Genomic DNA, 18423 nt, shown 5'->3' with positions numbered 1-18423 from the left:
AAATGGTGTATACATGGATTTCCCGTTCCTACACGTTACTCTGATTCCATTTAGGTATTTGAAAGTATTTTTCTGTTTTTCTGTAACCGGAAGCCGCCATCTTGGATTTCAAAATGGCGGCAGACATATATTTCCGGTATCTACACATCACCACGATTCCAAAAATACCTGTATTGTGGTGTATTTGACAGTATTTCCCATTTTGTCTGTACTGGAAGCCGCCATCTTTGATTTAAAATTGGCGCCATACATGGATTTCCGGTCTCTACACCCGGTCACCCCGTTTCCAAAAATACCCATTTGTGGGGTATTTGATAGTATTTCACAGTTTTTCTCCAACCACAAGCCGCCATCTTGTGTATCAAAATGGCATCCGACATGGATTTCCGGTCTCTGTGGGGGGTATTTGGAAATATTTTCAAATAACTATTTAACGAATTAAATCTCAAATAACGAGTTTTTCTTTCACGCACTGATTCGATAAACGAACCCCCGGTTTTGTTCGTAAATTGATGTTCCAGTGTATTTGAGTTTTCAACACTTTTTTGAAATTTTTCTCAAAATTACTAAAAAAAACCATCTATATTTTTTGCTGAAATACCCAGGAATGGGTTTTTGGAATGGGAATGGTTGACGTTGCATCGTAAATCGGAAGATCGATTCTCTTAGTTTGATTAATCGCTATTTTTTAAGCAATCTCAAACGCATAAAATCGGCTTGATCGATCATTTTTGTTCGATTTTTTTTGCCAAGAAGTCAACGACCGAAAGAACATTGAAAAACTGGAGAAATTCTGAATAATATGTGGAAAACCTGAAATTCCCCAACGGACTATTGCCCCTATTTCATGTTCCATGTATGCCAAGAAACTTGTTGCCTATTCGTGATTGATTATGCTACTCTTCGAGATGAACTTCTCGTCGGAAGTACTGTGAGTTTCTAACAGTTCTCGGAATTTATCGTCAGTAGTCTTCTGCATTTTTCGTCGGAAGATCTCTGTACTTCTTCTTGAAAGTTCCCTGGATTTCTCGTTGGAGATTCTGCGTTTTCCTCCTCGGAATTTCTCTGAACCTCTCGTCGGAAATTTTGTGAAGTTGTCATCGGAAGTTCTCTGAATTTTCGTCGGATGTTCTCAGAACTTCTTCTCGGAACATTTCTGAACTTCTCCTCGGATGTTCACTGGATTTCTCCTCGGAAGGTCTTTGAACTTCTCGCCGAATGTTCTCTGATCTTCTCATCGGAAGTCCTCTGAACTACTTACTCGTCGGAACCCGGGTAGATGAAAACATCTCAGTCATACAGAATTATGATCTTGATATCGAAAAATTTCATATCATTATCATGATATATAGTAAGAGGTAAAATATCAAGAAATCTTATCTGAAATGTGTGCCTGACATCGTTCCAAAAGTAAGTTAAGCATTTACGATATCACATTAATTTGATACCGTAATTGATTAATTTACTTTTGGAACGATGCCAGGCACAAATTACTAAAGTACTAAAAACAAGATATTTGTTTGATAATATCAGCATTTGTTTTTAACATGGTATTCGGCATGCGATGTGTTTATATTATTTTTAGATATTTACCTCTTATGTAATGCTAATTAATATAAATTTTTGATTTCAATAGTAAATATTCTACCCGGCAAGATCTCTGAACTTCTCGTCGGAAATTCTCTAAACTTCTCTGTTTTTGGAAGTTCTCTTGAGGAGATCTCTGAACTTATCATCGGAAGTTCTGTTAACTTTTCATCCGAACTTCAAGGAAGTTCTGTGAACATCTCGACGGAAAATATTTGTCGGAAGTTCTGTGAACCTCTTGTTGGATGTTCTCTAAACTTCTTGACGAAAGTTCGCTGAACTTCTGGTTGAAACTTCAGGGAGCTTTAATGAAGTTCTTTTAACGTCAGGGAAATTGAATAAAGTTCTCAAAATTTTCCGCCGGAAAATATTTGTCGGAAGTTCTGTGAACCTCTTGTTGGAAGTTCTCTAAACTTCTCCACGGAAGATCGCTGTGCTTCTGATTGGAACTTCAGGGAACTTTAATGAAGTTCTGTTAACGTCAGGGAAATCGAATGAAGTTCTGTGAATTTTCCGCCGGAAGTTATGGGAACTTTTCGTTAGAAGTTCTGGGAACTATTCGTCAAAATTCCTCTGAACTGTGTGTCTGAATCTCTGGGAACTATTCGTTGGAGTTCCTTGAATTTTTGGTCGAAACATCTCTAAACTTCTCGATGGAAATACTTTGCGATCAACCTGCAGACTAGATAAAATATCTGAGGTGATCATTCAATTTTTGAGCAGCTACAAGCTTCAAAATAAACTCCATAGTAAAGATTCTACCCAGCAAGATCTCTGAACTTCTCGTCAGAAATTCTCCAAATTTCTCTGTTGTCGGAAGTTCTCAATAGAAGATCTCTGAACTTATCAGCCGATGTTCTGTAAACTTTTCGTCTGAACATCAAGGAAGTTCTGTGAACCTCTTGTTGGAAGTTCTGTTAACGTCAGGAAATTGAATGAAATTCTGTAAATTTTTCGCCGGAAGCTTTTCGCTGGAAGTTCTGGCAACTTTTCGTCAGATGTCATCTGAACTATGCGTCTGAAGCTCTGGGAATTTTTCGTTGGAATTCCCTGAACTTTTCGTCAGAACATCTCTAAACTTCTCGACGGAAATACCCTGAATCGGTTGTCGGAGCTTCAGGGATCTTTAATGAAGTTTTGTGTACTTCAGGGAAGTTCTGTGAAATTTTCTTCAAATGTTCAGTGAATTTCTTATCGGAAGTTCTCTGAACCTTCCATCGGAAGATCTCTGAACTCCTCTTCGAAAGGTCAGTGAACTTCTTGTTGGAACTTCAAGGAAGTTCTGTGATCATCTCGTCGGAAAACATTTGTCGGAAGTTCTGTGAACCTCTTGCTGGAAGTTCTCTAAACTTCTCCACGGAAGATGACTGAACTTCTGGTTGAAACTTCAGGGAACTTTAATGAAGTTCTGTTAACGTCAGGGAAATTGAATGAAGTTCTATGAATTTTTCGCCGGAAGTTAAGGGAACTTTTCGTTGGAAGTTCTGGGAACTTTTCGTCAGAATTCCTCTGAACTATGCGTCTAAAGCTTTGGGAACTTTTCATTGTAATTCCCTGAACTTTTTGTCAGAACATCTCTAAACTTCTCAACGGAAATACTCTGAATTGGTCGTCGGAGCTTCAGGGATCTTTAATGAAGTTTTGTGTACTTCAGGGAAGTTCTGTGAAATCTTCTTCAAATGTTCAGTGAACTTCTTATCGGAAGTTCTCTGAACTGCTCGTCGGTTCAGTGAACTTCTTGTTGGAATGCTTGTGAATATTTGAGGTGGACAAAAGGGTGAACATAGTTGGTGAACGCCTTTATATCGTGTGAAGCAACTGCAATGTGGTGAGGGAGTTTATATCTGTAACTGCAACCAATTTAGTTTTGTTTCCTAATCTGGTTAAGATGTTATACTTAATTACCATCCTGATATCCAGAAATCTTCGATCAGCTGAAGATATTTCAAAAACTTTGCGATCAACCTGCAGACTAGATAAAATATCTGAGGTGATCATCTGAATTTTTGAGCAGTTACAAGCTTCAAAATAAGCTCCATTAACCGGAAGTCTTACAAAAACCTCAAAAAATATTCAGAGCACAATATTGTAATCTTCGATTAGCTTGAGATCTCCTGACCAACCAGCAAACCTGAAGTCTTGTAATGTGAAGCTGAAAAAATAATTCACAGGATATTATCTGATCGACCAGTAATCTTGGGAGAGTATCTTTGAAATGGAATTTTATGTTGATCGGTTGTAGTGTTTTAGAATAATACTTCATCAACCTGAAGTATTGAAAAAAAAACAAAGGAGATATTAAGAATTCTCCTTGATCCACTTGCCGTCTTGGAAGAATATTTGAGAGGTGAACTTTGATTTTTGAACATCTGGAGACCTTCAGAAAAAAATCTTCAGAGATCTCTTGAAAAATAGCCCGAGAGATTTATTGATACATAATCATAAATCCGTTTATATCAAAAAATCCATAAAATTCTTCAATGTTTCCTGAGCTTCCACGAAGGTTTCTGTACTTGCACAAGGGCTCTTAAACTTAAACTTAGCTCCATGAAGTTAAACGAAGGTAACTGCGCCTGTTTGATGTTCCTTGAAGGGGAAGTTTTGCAAACTTTCGTAAAGTGCTGTCAACTTCTGAGAAGCTCCCTGATGTTCTACGGTTTATCCATAGCTTATACAAACTTTCCTAAACATCTAGGAAATTCATTGTACGTTTACCAGGTATACTGAACTTCTACAAACTACCAGTAAGTCATACAATGTTCACTGAACACCTGAAAAGTTCCCTTAACTTCTAGAAAATTTTCTTAACTGCTTCATAGTACCCTACACTTGTTCCAAGTTCCGTAATTTTTAATTCTACTAAGTTCTCACAACATCTGTGAACTTCCTCCAAACTTTTGGGATGACTGTGAAACTTTTCCACGAATATTTCGGAACAGCTGGGCAGTTTCGCGAAATTGAATGAAGTTTCTAAATGTTCCAGGACCTTGATTGAACTTTTTTGAGGTAATTTCTCTGAAAAACTACTACCATGCTCCCAAAACTGTTATGAAGACCCTAGGAGAACTAAAAAGTTTGTTGATCCTCTACGATATTTTCTGAGCTTCAAGGAATTCCCTGAACTTCAACGAAGTTGGCTGAGCTTCAACAAAGTTTACCGAGCTTCAAAGAAGTTCCCTGGAGTTAAACAAAATTCCCTGCCCTTCTATGACATTTTACGAAGATTATCGAATTGCTACTAATGTTTCTAATGACGTTTCTAAGCTATTTGCAAGAGTATTTGAAAGCTCGTGACAAATGTATAGAAGGAACTGTTATGAAGACCCCTGGAGTACTAACAAGTTTGCTGATCTTTTACGATATTTTCTGATCTTCAAGGAGTTTCCTAAACTTCAACGAAGTTAGCTACCCAAGTAACAATTCTGGTTTTATGAGGGTTCTGTAGACCCTGATTTAGACTTGTATCATGCTTTAAAACTACTATAAAACTTGCAATGTTCCTTGGGTGAGCTTCAACAAAGTTTACCGAGAAGTTCCCTGAAGTTAGATAAAATTCCATGCTCTTCTATGAAATTTTACGAAGATTACCGAATTGCTACGTAATTTTCTAATGGTCTACATAGTTCGCTAAGTTCGCTGCAGGTTTTTGAAGTTTCATGTACTTTTAGAAATTTTGAATGATTTTACGTAAAGTTCCCTGAAGATCTACAAAGATTCCCGAAATTCTACAGACCTATTCCAAGTCCACTGAACTTTAAGATGGACCATGAAATTAGCATATGGTCCGGGGACTTTCAAAAAGTTCCCTGAAATTAAAAAAAAAGTTTCATTAATTTCCATGAAGTTCCCGAATTTTCACAAAGACTCTTGAATTTTTACAAAGTTCCTTGGACTTGGCTACAACATTCTCTGAAGCTGTACAAGTTCTCCGAATTTCTGCAAAGTTTTCTAATTAACAACGATGTTCCCAGAATAGGCGTGTTCAAACCTGACGTTTGTTTTTTTTTTCGTGGAGATTTTTTTTAAATCTATAATCGGTTGCTGATCTTGCCATAACCAGTCCCAGAAAACAATTTCTAGTTCCCCATTCTAGGTCCCTTTTATTTTCGGCTGAAAAGCTGTTCCGAATCTAAGTAGAACCTCCACGAGGCGTCCCATCATTAGTTCCATCATGCGTAGAGTCGCAGCGTTGAACCTGACTATTGGCCACGAAAAGGTTTACCTATTCACATCAAAAATCGACTACAAACATCCGAACATTTGTTTATCTTCAATCGACGGAAGACATTCTCCGCAACTACCATAAAACGGACTAGTTCATGTTGATCTTCGTCAAGCTTCGTCTACAATTTGGACATCTACATCAACACATGTCAGGCAGCCTTCAGGTTCAGTTGGCTAAACTTGGTGAGTTCGTTGCATTTTGTAAATTTTTATCTTTTCAAACCAGTAACGTTGGGAGATCACCTTTTTGTGGTGCATTACTGGTATAAGATCTACCACCGAACCCTAGTCGTGACAACTTCAAACTAGTCCTTGTTACTTTTTATGACTTCAAGACCAACAATTGAAATGGCCTTAACTCGATTTTGTAAACAAACCTTGTAAGGCCATTTTCTCGCGAACCGAAACCTTTATTCGCAAACCTAAACCACAATCGGGTAGAAGAGAATTTTCCCTACCTGTTCATTATGATGGTTTGCAAATGCGGACTTCGGTTCGCGAGAAAATGGCCATACAAGGTTTGTTTAAAAAATGGAGTTCAGGCCATTTCAATTGTTGGTCTTGACTTGATAATAGTGACAAGACACCACGCCGTTCTGTTTATGTTCATAGATTTCTTCTTTCCTTTATTTAACGTCGGTCTCTGTTCCGCAATCTAGTGCCAATCACCGACGGACATCGATTGCCATTCATTGACGGCAATCGAATGTGCAGGAAGGCAGCTTCCATAGTATATCGCACCCATTCAAACACACATGGGCCGGGACCAACGGCTTTACTTCCCTTCCGAAGGAAGACGTGACCAGAGATTTTTATGCCTCAGAAAAATCCCACCGACCTCGGCAGGGATTGAACCCAGACCCATCGGGGTGTTAGAAAGCAGTCACGCTTACCACTACACCACCGGCGCCGGCGTTCATAGATTTCACATAATCCTTTTCCCTTTGTCCTTCACCTTTTCTTTTCCCTCTTCTCTTTTCAGAAAGCGAGTAATGGCGCTATAGCCATAAGTCATAAAAGGCTAGGACAATAGTTAGTGCTCATGCCCCAACCGTCAGAAGAAAATGAAGCATCACTTAACCTTTCTAGCTTTCATGCTTCCAACGACCAACCAATCATATAATTACCTTAATCGGAACGTACGGTACGAGATGTCCACGTTCCATCCATTAATTGGATTCTGAAGCATCGTGTTTTCAGAATCATCTTGCCCCTTAAATGCTGCACAGTAGGCCTGGTCGTTTTGATATGTGTGACGCATCTTCGATGTGAAACATATATCAAATAGACAAGAAAAATGATGTAGGTATATATATAATTTTCCAGGATGCTTTCCAGAACTGGCTGTGTTGGTGTTAGATTAGATTAGATTAGAACAACGATGTTCCCTGAATATCTACAAAGTTGACGTTTTTCAAAGTTGTCTGAAGTTAGAGAAAAATACCGAATTCACTGAATTTCTACGAAATTCACTAAAATTATGTTAATGAAGTTCTACAAAGTTATCAGAACTTCTATACAATGCGGTATTTAAAAAATGCTTCTAGTTCTACGAAGTTTTCTAAACTTTTAAAAAAATTCGCTGAGCTTCTACAAAGTTAGCAGAACTTGTACACAATTTACCACATTGCTAGAAAGTTTCCTGAACAACTACGAAGTTTCTTGCGCTTCTTGGAATTTTCCTGCAGTTCTACGAAGTTGCGTGAAGATCTTCGAAGTTCCATTAAGCTCTACAGCGGTCCCTGAACTTTTACGAAGCTCCCCGAATTTTTGCAATGCTCTCTGTCTGAACGTCTGTGAAAACTCTGATTTATAAATGTGAAACATTCAACACCCTCCCACACTCTCAAATTTCAAAAGTAGCGGTGAAGACATTTCGTCGATCTCTTTGAAGATTTTTTTCGAAAAACATCTGGCATCCCTGCTGGACTCTTACTAACTGTTACGGTCGATGCGATCAATTCAATATTGAGTCAAATTTCACTCACAATCGTGAAAAATGAGGTTACTCACTGAGTGAATAAGATTTTGTTCGATTCTCCTCACCATCTAGTAGAAAATTGGACTCACTCAGTGAGTAACCCTTTTTTTCAACGATGTTAAGTGAAATCCGTCTCAATTTTTAGTTGATCTCTTCGACCGTGTACGCAAATTAAAATAATTTTAATAAAACCCTGAAATAGTTCAGTAAATAGACTAGCAGCACACTTGTCACTGAACAGTTGTGCTTACTTGTATGTAACTTGTTACAGTCACAATCAAGTTGCAGTAACTTGATGGATGTGAGCTACATGGGATGTTTTTATACGATGCATAACTTGGAGAAGATTTAGATACTGATCATGCTACAAGAGCCCACATTTCCCAACCAAATCGTACGTTTTTTACATTGAAGTTTAAAAAAGCTATGTTTAATTATATCTGAAAAAAAAACTTGCATGAAATGAATGAATGAAAAGATCAAACGCTATAGCTGATGGAGAGGGCAATGGGGCCGACTGTACCACATTTGGACTAGATTCAAATTACTCGTCTTCTTTTGGTTTTCATCCAATACGTCCCTAGTCCAAATCGGGTGCATTCAGCCCTGCATTCGATAGCCACACATCAAAAATAAATGTTTGTAACACTAGCCACTAGCACATATGCTGGTCATTGAAAACAATAGTGAACAACTGTTGTTCTGGTATCCGAACAAAGGCATTTTGCGTCATAGATCTGAGAATTTTTCGACTGCGGTTGTGTTCTGTCTGTGAGGAAGAGTGTGTGAGCTTTACGTTTGCTTGAATGCGAAATTCGTTCCAGGCAGGAGGAGTGTGTGTGTATGTGTGGTTAAAGAGAGAAAGAAGAGAATGAGAAAGAAAGTGGGATTCGTATTGACTTTTCGCGCAGGTTTTCCTTTGCTTGTATTGGTTTGGTTTGCTTACTTCTTTTCTGGTAGTAGTTGGTGGGTGGGAATATTTTTGGTTAGTCGGCATTTGATTGCATTGCTTTTTTTTTTGGCTGGTAGTTTTGGTTGTTTTGGTTGTTTTAGAGCAGAAAGAATAACACGTTGTGTGCGATAGTATTCCACCCATGGGTGACATTGAGACTAGCCGTAGTCAACCTTCTGCGGTTGCTGTAGTAGAGAAGGCGACCGATAATTAACCATTATATTATATATGGAAGAAAACCAAAATTTGGAAAACAAAATGGCATGGAACGAATACGTAATCAGGATACAAACCAAACAAACGAAAGAAGTGAATGGTTGTTGTAGGTTGTTCAGTAAATTTCTTTCACATGTGTTTGGAAGTCAGGCATGAAGTTGGAAAATTAACCAAAAATGCTATGTCGGTGTTAAAATTCGCTGGTTAGGATACTCAAAATAACAAACAGGGGCCATTTAGTAAATTAATGTTTGCTTTAAAAAAAAAACCTTTTGTTTAGATAAAAAAAAAAAAAGTTTTACGAATTCCATCGGTAACCAAAAAAATTGGCGCCCCAAAAAGAGGCAATCTGCTGGCGTTGATCATCTTATCTGAGGACTCTTTCATGGTTTTCATCGAATAAACTCGTCACACACTCACAAATGAAGGCACAACACAGAAACCGAAAACAGGAAAACGAAAAAATCTGCACAGACAGAAACTTTAAACCGAAACCAAAACGAAAATAAACCTTGAACGAATGAAACTAGTACTGAAAGCAACACGCTAAAACATGAATTACACTAGAATGGTTTGATTTACAGGTGCTTGTTTCTTGCTTTGCTTCGCCTATGGCTATCTTTCCCTTAAAAGGGAGCTTATAAATATGTTTGTTGTATGCATTTCTGTGTTCTGCTTCAACTGGTGAACTATATGCTTGCTTTATTTTATTATTCTAAATCGGATTTTCAAGTGGAAGCTTGAACGGGACTCGCTTGCCGGATCTTTCGGCGTGATTTAATAAAAAAAAAACAGAAGTGAGACCCTGATCAAACTTCCATCCCTGTACAAAGTCTAGGGGTGTGTTCCGCGATTAAAGTATGATTTGTGATTGTACCTATTCCTAAGGTACCTAAGGTCTAAGGCACAGTTGGATTTTCCATTTGGTTTGGTTTGAAATACTTTAGGCCACGTCAATCGGAAAACAAAGCTTTGAAGGGGGTACGAAGATAAATTAGCCTTGCTGCTAAAAATATGGTTCTATATAAACACTAGTTAGTACACTCCTGTTTGGTGGGGAATGAATCGGTTTCTGGATTGGTTTGATGTTTTTTTTACAACAGCGAAAATCATGTTTTTTTTTATTAGTACCTAAAATGAATGGCGCAAAATATGAAATGTTTAAACACACAAGCTTTCTGGTGGGACCCCAGCGGACAGCAGGACGCCGGGTTCTAGAAGGAATCGGTCAGGATCCCTCGATGGTGCACAGCTTTGCTGATCTCTTATCTGGCGGTGACTGTAGGCGGGTGTGGCTTTCGGAGAGAGTGGATTTGCGAGATTCGCTGCATTTGTTTGGCCAAGGGAGAGACGAACGAGGGGTGGGTCATTTTGAAATTAACGTTGGACGTAGATGAAATATGATCGTCGTCCCAAGCAATAATTTGGGTTTTTTGGTAATGTCTTGAAGACCATGATTTAGGCTAGAAGAATGCTTTAAAACTATGATAAAACCTGCCTTGTTTTGGGATACGTTGGTAACCACTGATCGTTTGATTGCGTAGGGCTTTTTTATTATTAAAATTGATGCTATTTATGTAAGTTTCTACTAGAGTTACTAAGTGATTGCAGTAAGTTCCATTTGAAATGGCTTACTCCAAGCCAAGAAGAAGAGTTAGGGATTCCTTTAAACCCCAATAGAGTTGCATGACAATTACAGCAAGGATACGAACAAATGTCCATGACGACAAGAATTACCATCCATACCTACGAAGATTCTTGGGAATCACGTAGATTGTAGTGATCAGATTGTCAAAAATCCTATCGAGGTCTCTTAGAAACGTCAAAAGGTATTCTAAGAGATCCAACTAATGTTTTTGAGAGCTAGCGACTGGTGTATAGCAAAAAGTTGTATTGCCTCAACCAGGCATGGAAAATCATTTGCATTCATTTCGTGCATTCAGTGACATTCATTTGCTTATAACTTTTTTCTTCAACAGCATTCCTCAAAATGATGTATAGAGCTTTTGTAGGTTTTGTTATTAGCTACAACTTTTTTTTTGCAAGTCAAATCCGTTTCTCTTATTCATGACGAACCAGAGCAAACAGAAGCCACTACTGTTTTTCAGTGAATGTATTTTACATTCACTGAACAACAGTAACAAGTTCTGCCCGCTCTAGTTCGTGATGCATAAGAGATACAGATTTGAGTAATGAGCAAAAGTTGTAGTTAATAACAAATCCTACAAAAGCTCTGTACATTATTTTGCGGAATGTTGTTGATGAAAAAAGTTATAGGCAAATGAATGTAAATGAATGTTTGAAATGAATGCAAATGATTGTCCATGCCTGACCTCAACTCTCCGACGTTTCGGTGATGTATTTCACCATCCTCAGGGATTTATACAATCACGAGGTTTTGAAAAGTCAAATAACATTATCTAAAGTTCAAAAAGGTATTGTCAAAAAATTCTCTGAAATTATGTAAATATTAGTGAATCTTATGAACAACTTGCTTGGAGAACCTGATGAATGTGTGTCTATGGTGGAATACCTGTATAAAGAAAGAGAGTATTAGTAATTTCCATATGATTCCACTACCTTAATTGCTTATCCTTGACAGATACGCGTAATTCCTCTACAATGTGCATACTTCTTCAAAGCATTGTACTAATAATCGATTATTAGTACAACACACTCAGAAAGTCTGCACATCGTAGACAAAATCCACGTATCTGTCAATGAAAATCAATTAAGGTAGTGGAATTAATTGGAAATTACCAATCCTTCTCTCCTTCATTATCCCTAGGAGATGTCAAAAACGAATGAACACATATTTGATTACCCATCAATTCTAACAAACATCTATTAAGCGACTTAGCTCCCCTCCCACTTCAACTAACCACCCAAAATCGAACCCACTTAGCTCTCAATCTCCCACCAAATGACTCCATTCGAAGCGAACCTCGAAGATCATATTTCAAACAAGTCAACGACGCAAGTCTTCCCATTCCTTCCACCTCCCTCTGCTGGCTCGGATCGACGGGCGGTCGCAAATCCACTTCTTCGTATTTTTCTAAGTCTAAGCACACGCACGCAACTTGGAGGCACACGATTTATACATTTACACAGTTAAAAGTGAAAAAAATAATGCAAAACGGAAACGGAGGAAAGTTGACAAAACAGTTGAGCGCTTTCAAGCAGCGCCCCACGAGACGGGGTGGTGTGTGGGATGAAGAAAACTGATTGGAAGTGATATTTTAGGGTGGCTGGGCTGGAGAGTACAAACGCGCTTCCTTTTTTGGGGGTGGAGTGTTTTTCTGCGGCGTGCGGAGTGATTTAGAAATGTGACTCTAAGTAGGTTTTGGTGAGTGTGTGTGTGTCTGTATGAGTATCTTCTAATCCGATGAGGCTATTTAGGCGCACATTTCCCCATCGCTCTCTGACAGTGTTTACAATTTCGTGTGACTGCTGCGAGTTGGGCGCCGATGGGCGTGTGTCAGTGTGTGAGAGCAAGTATGTGTAACAAATAAAAGCGATTTATCTTCCAGCTTTCTCCACGGGATTAAAGGCGTGTTCCAGGGTGGGAGTAAAGAAATCGGAGTTTTGTATTTTATGGAAAATGGCATGCATGAATTGAACGAATGGAAGTTGATGAAAGAGGAAAAATTGCTAGCAAAATGACGCTTCGCTGAGGGATATTTTTGCAGAAATAAATATCACAGCGAGGGACAGATTTCACCTTTTCACACGGGAGAGGAATGAGTTTGGGAAAACCGATTTCAAACCGAATTTAGCCCACGCTGTCTAAGGATCTGTTCCAGCAGCGGGATGCCCTAGGAATCGGTTTGGTGACCTTGGACCCCCGCTGCGTTTTCTTGCGGGCTAAACGGAAACCGGTTTGTCCCGAACAGCATTCCAAGTGGGGCGAAATGAAAAAAAAAAATAACAACACGTAAACAGATTATGATGAAGTGTAATTGAGAGAGAGAGAGAAAAACAGAAAAATACAGCGTGTTTTCCACGCTGTTTTCCGATAAACGACAGCAAGCTGCACTCGCTTCGAGGGATGGAGGAAAACTTCTGTGAAACATGTCATATTTTGTTCCATCGTGCTCCTCATTTCGATTTTTTTTTTTCTGTTTACAAAGCGAATCTTCCTTATTTAAGTTGGTTGTATTTTTGATTTTCTCTTACAGGTATCGAGATTCGCATTTGGTCTTACATACAATTGTTATAATATCTTAAAAATCGAGAGAATATGAGTGGAATTGCACCTTTTTCGAGTGACGTTTGTCATTTCGGAACTTATCTATAGCTATAGTTAGAGTGAAGGCAAATTAGTGACAATTCCGGTAGATACTTACAGCTTTCTATCTCTATATGACATAATTGTCTATCCATTGGAAAATATTGTAAATTCATTGGACATGATGCTGTGATTGTTAATCTGCAATAGTAATAAGCATAATGAGACAACGTGTACTTACAATAGAATCCAATGTTTTGGCTGTTTGATTTCGCTGTTTTCGGCGGTACTCTTGTTCGGAAATTAAATCAAATCAAAGGGTTGGTTCATACAACAATGGACAAAAGCAAACAACATAGTTTTTCTGATCATCACAGAGCGTTTTCCGTTTTCCACACGGAATGTCACAATCGTAGATATCATGTGGTACTTTGTTGGCTAAGATTGGATACTCAAAGGTCTTGGTTAAACCGGGTTTTGAGGGGTTTATGAGAGACAGAGAGAGATAGATAGAGAGATTGGGTTATGCTGGAGGAAAACAGGCTGGAGGGTGTGTGTGTAAGTTCATTAGCTGGCTGGAGATGATGGGCTGGGCATAGGGTGTTCTTTGATATGTTTGGAGAATAGATAAGATCACATCAAAGTAGATCGGACCACACGTAACATTATCGGTACAACAACACTGTTACTAGTTTTAATAGCACACACACGCACACGCTGGCAAAGCTTTGGGATGGACCTTGCGCGGCACGTGGGTGCCAGGTGGTGTGTACCAGAAAAACTATACTGCTCGGTGATACAGTTTCGGTTTGTGTAAAACAATAAAACACTTACAAGGGGGGAATGGGATGTGACAACGAAAAGGGGCAATCTTTCCAGGGTATTGGGTGGAATTCGATTTTGACGGGGTCATAGAAAGCAACACTGGTGCTATACAGTTCTTTTATTCGATGGAAGCTGACTTTTTTTACTATTCGTTGAGATGTGGTACACAAACTGGAATACATGATCTAATTATAGTGCGTAATCCTCTAAATTAGTTCTTTGATCTTTTAGCTAGCGAATTGCATGAGCGTTATCGGTTAAACGTGCTGTTTGGCCAAAATAAGATATTTTTAGTGATGAACTAGCCTCAGGTAAAATATCACTCTACGTAAAGATTTAGGAAAACAACTATGTGATTCTTACATCACATTTTGTGTAAACTAAACTGTGTTCGTTTTTTGATATTGAGATAATTTATTCTGCTTATATCACAGATTTGAATTAAGTTCCAAGCCTTATTGTAGCCACATTGCTTGAACAACTTCGGTGCCCTTTACGCCAACTAATATTTCTATATTTTTCTATTAATTGGAATATAGTGTTAAGCTATATATTAATATAGTAATAAGCTATGATCCAAAACCCTAATAATCTCGTTAGAACTCTTCACAAGTTTTCTCTGAGATTCACCCTGGTATTCCCTTAAAAATTTAGAACTCTTCACAAGTTTTCTCTGAGATTTTCCTTGGTATTGCCTTTAAGATTTATCGTAACGCATTTTGAATTTTCTCAAAAAAAAACCACTCTAGAGTTTCTCTTTGCAGCTCTTAAGGCCATCGTTCAAACTTTTCGAGCCGTTTGTCTGTGATTTGGTGCCAAGAAACGTTCCGAAACTCCGGTGAAGGAAAGCGAACATCAGTAAAAAAAAATCCTTGCGATTGTTGCCAAGAATTTTATTTTTCTAATGGTCTAAAATTTGGGAGGAAAGGTGCATTCAAATCCCAACAAGGTGCTTTTTTCCGGGATAGTGGCATTGCCACCCATACAGAATATGAATTTGGGTGCTAGATACTACTGGCTATTTCTCCTCAAGGAAATGCAATCTTGCAGCTATGTTTTTTTCGGAAATATCCGAAACAAGTATTGCATATTTTTATACTGAAAGATTCTTCAGACTATGCACAACATGATGGTAGACATAAGAAAATGATTTTGGAAACTTTGTAGCACACATACACATACACATACTTTGGTGTAAATTCGTCACAGGCATAGTAGAAAAGCAATCGTCAATGGAGTAATAGTTTCCATCATCTAATCCGATAGATGTCGCCCCGCCAGTGATGGATAAACCAGTTTTGCGGTATGAAGATTTTCGAAAAATCGTCTAGTGCTCTTCAAACCTTGCTTCTAGCGGTGGGATGATTTCTACATTTTGTTCTTTTTAGGAATAGTGACATTATGTATAAGGGGCCTCATAGCCTAGTCAGTAAAGGCACGGTATTACCAAGCCGGAGCCGGCGGGTTCGATTCCCGGTCCGGTCGAGGGAATTTTTCGGGTTAAAAATTTTCTCGACTTCCCTGGGCATAAAGTATCATTGTGCTTGCCACACAAAATATACAAATTCATGCATTGGTAATTGGCATCGAAAGCTCTCAGAAAACTAATTTGAGAGCCCGCAATAAGCTAATATGCATGCAGTAAGCAATAAGCTTGAAATGCGAGTAAGAAGAAAGAAGACATTATGTATAAAGAATGTATCGGACATTATTGATATTTATCATTAAAAGTGAAAATAGAAGAAGAAATAAGCATCTTCAACTATGAAATAAGCATCTTCAACTATATTAAAAGTGAATTTCTTCATACATTCTCAAATCGATTTTCCACCAGCCCATGTGATTGAAGGCTGCTCACCATCTGGTGGTGAGTGCTGTCAGAAGCAGCATGAAACACCTAATTGGAGGAATATTCTCTTGTTCCTTTGCTAACCGGATCACATGTTCTAAGGTGCAGTTATGTCTCTAGAATTATCAGAAATTATATCGAAGACCTATGACTGATCGAAAATTGAAATCGAGACATCTAAATATTCCCTTATCACATCAAATTGACCAGAAAATATTCTGAAAATCGTCGGACAGCAAGAATGATTTTCAAAATAGAAGGCTGATCAGGAATCATATCGAAGATCTTTAAATGATCAGATATTGAAATCAGATCCTTTGAATAATCGGTCAACATATCAGGTTGATTGGGAATTCTTCCGAATAATCAGAAATTATGTCGAAAACCTATGACTGATCGGAAATTAAAATCGAGATCTCTTAATGTTCCCTTATTACATCAAATAGATCAGGGATTATTGTGAAAACTTTCAGTGAGAAAGAATGATTTGGAAATATAAGGTTGATCAGAAATCATGACGAAGACCTTGAGATGATCAGACATTGAAATGAAATCCATTGAATAATCTCTCATCATATCAGATTGAGTAGGAATTTTTCCGAATTAACATAAATTATATCGAACACCTACGACTGATTGGAGATTGAAATCGAGATCTCCAAATATTCTCTTATCACATCAAATGAATCAGGTATTTTTCCAAATTATCAGTAAATATATAGAAGACCTATGACTGATCGGAAATTGAAATCGAGATATCTTAATATTCCCTTATCACATCAAATTGACCAGGCAATATTCTGAAAATCGTCGGACAACAAGAATGTGTTTCAAAATATACGGCTGATCAGGAATCATGTAGAAGATCTTTAAATGATCAGACATTGAAATTAAATCCTTTGAATATTCTCTCATCCTACAAGGTTGATCATGGATTCATCCAGATCATCAGAAATTATATCGAAGACCATCGACTGATCGGAAATTGAAATCGAGATGTCCAAATATTCCTTTATCATTTCAAATTAATAAGCATTTCTTCCGAATTATCAGTAAATATATAGAAGACCTATGACTGATCAAAATTGAAATTGACATGCTTCATATCTCAATGAAAACGATATGCCAGCAAATTTATGTATTCAGCAAAGTTTTTTTTTTTTTTTGTGGGAGTTGAACAACTGCGTCTATTATTTGAACTTTGAAGGTTCAGATAATTTCGTTTACAAAACAGTGTCAAACTTATCAAATTTATTGCTCAATGTCTCGTTGTTCTACTAAAAGCCTGGCAATGTTGTTTAATATCACTTGGAAACATGTGATCTGGGTAGCAATATGATGTGGTCATATTCTGAATACATATAACAAGGCTTGCAGTCTGAACAAGGCTATATATTTATCAAATCCCATTTTCAGCAAAAATTAAATCCAAGGATAAATTATTTAAACTTAGAGTAATAGATTGTTAATATCAGTATGGTTGACTTCAAGTTCCAAGCACAGCACATCATCAACGATGTGCCATACAATCTAAAATGAAGTGATTTGCTGTTTTCTCTACAAATTGGACGTCGGGGTGAATGCCGTGTATTGGCTGAAACCTTGGACGGATTTAAATGTCTTCTCAAGCATCTTACTGAGAAGAAGCACAAATTTTTTACTTACGACACCAAAACTGAACGTGTGTTCAAGGTTGTCATGAAAGGACTGCCCAGTGGTGAATCCCTGGATCAGATCAAAGATGAACTGGCAAAATTACTTGGAGTTGTGCCACTCCAAGTAATCAAAATGAAAATGAAATCCCGTCCTGGCGATTCGCGCAACGGGATTTCTAATGATTTTTATTTAGTTCACTTCAAGTCTAGTGAACTAAACAATCTTAAGGCCTTAGGAAAAGCTAGCCTTATGCTCCATGTCCGAGTGAAGTGGGAACACTTCAGGAAGACTGGAGGAAATTTCCAAAACCTCACTCAGTGCCGTAAGTGCCAGGGATGGGGTCACGGAACTAAAAATTGCTACATGCCAGCTAAATGCATGAATTGTGGTGATTCCTCTCACGCAAAGGACGACTGTCCTGTGAAGGAAGATCCTAAGAAATTTAAATGTTCAAATTGTGGTGAAAACCACAAATCCAATTTTTGGGAATGTAAGACTCGCAAAGCGATCCTACAATCTCGTTCTAACCGACAGGTAGGAAACGCTCCACGTTTCCGACCAGGTACAAATTCCTCTGGTGTTAACAACGGTCAGCGAGGAACAAATTCTACATTCGTACCCATAGGTACAAATATCACCTCTGCTTCAAATTTTTCATCTGTACCTACTCCCCTCGCTGCTAACAATGTTCAGCGAGTTAATGGAGCTACCTATGCTGCTATTGCAGCGGGTAGAAATCAAAATACTAACCAAAGTAATTCTAACGGAAATTTTGACAATTTTGACTTAGGACGCATTACTGCCCCTAACATGGAATTTTTACAAAAATCATTAATTGACATGATTTCTGATATGCTTAAATCTTACTCCATGTTTGATGCTATTCAAACTGGAGTAAAATTTGC

General features: G+C 38.1%; 1 protein-coding gene across 9 annotated transcripts in view; it reads right to left on the bottom strand.

Annotated features, from left to right (window-relative positions):
* Window positions 1-18423, bottom strand: part of Rdl (Resistant to dieldrin) — a 300052-nt gene that overhangs the window by 110828 nt on the left and 170801 nt on the right. For all 9 annotated transcript variants that reach the window (XR_010518699.1, XM_065236172.1, XM_065236166.1 and 6 more), the window contains exon 6: window positions 13307-13389. Coding sequence is in view for 8 of the 9 variants with exons in the window: in XM_065236172.1 (XP_065092244.1) it covers window positions 13307-13389 (83 nt within the window). In the remaining variant the exon portion in view is untranslated. The remainder of the gene's footprint in view (window positions 1-13306; window positions 13390-18423) is intronic.

Source organism: Ochlerotatus camptorhynchus, unplaced genomic scaffold (assembly GCF_037179485.1).
Source record: "Ochlerotatus camptorhynchus isolate MF236.1 unplaced genomic scaffold, CSIRO-AGI_Acam_v1.1 ptg000530l, whole genome shotgun sequence".
Taxonomy (NCBI): Eukaryota; Metazoa; Arthropoda; class Insecta; order Diptera; family Culicidae; genus Ochlerotatus; species Ochlerotatus camptorhynchus.
Note: the sequence above shows the minus strand (reverse complement) of the source record. Positions and strands in the feature narration are given on the sequence as shown.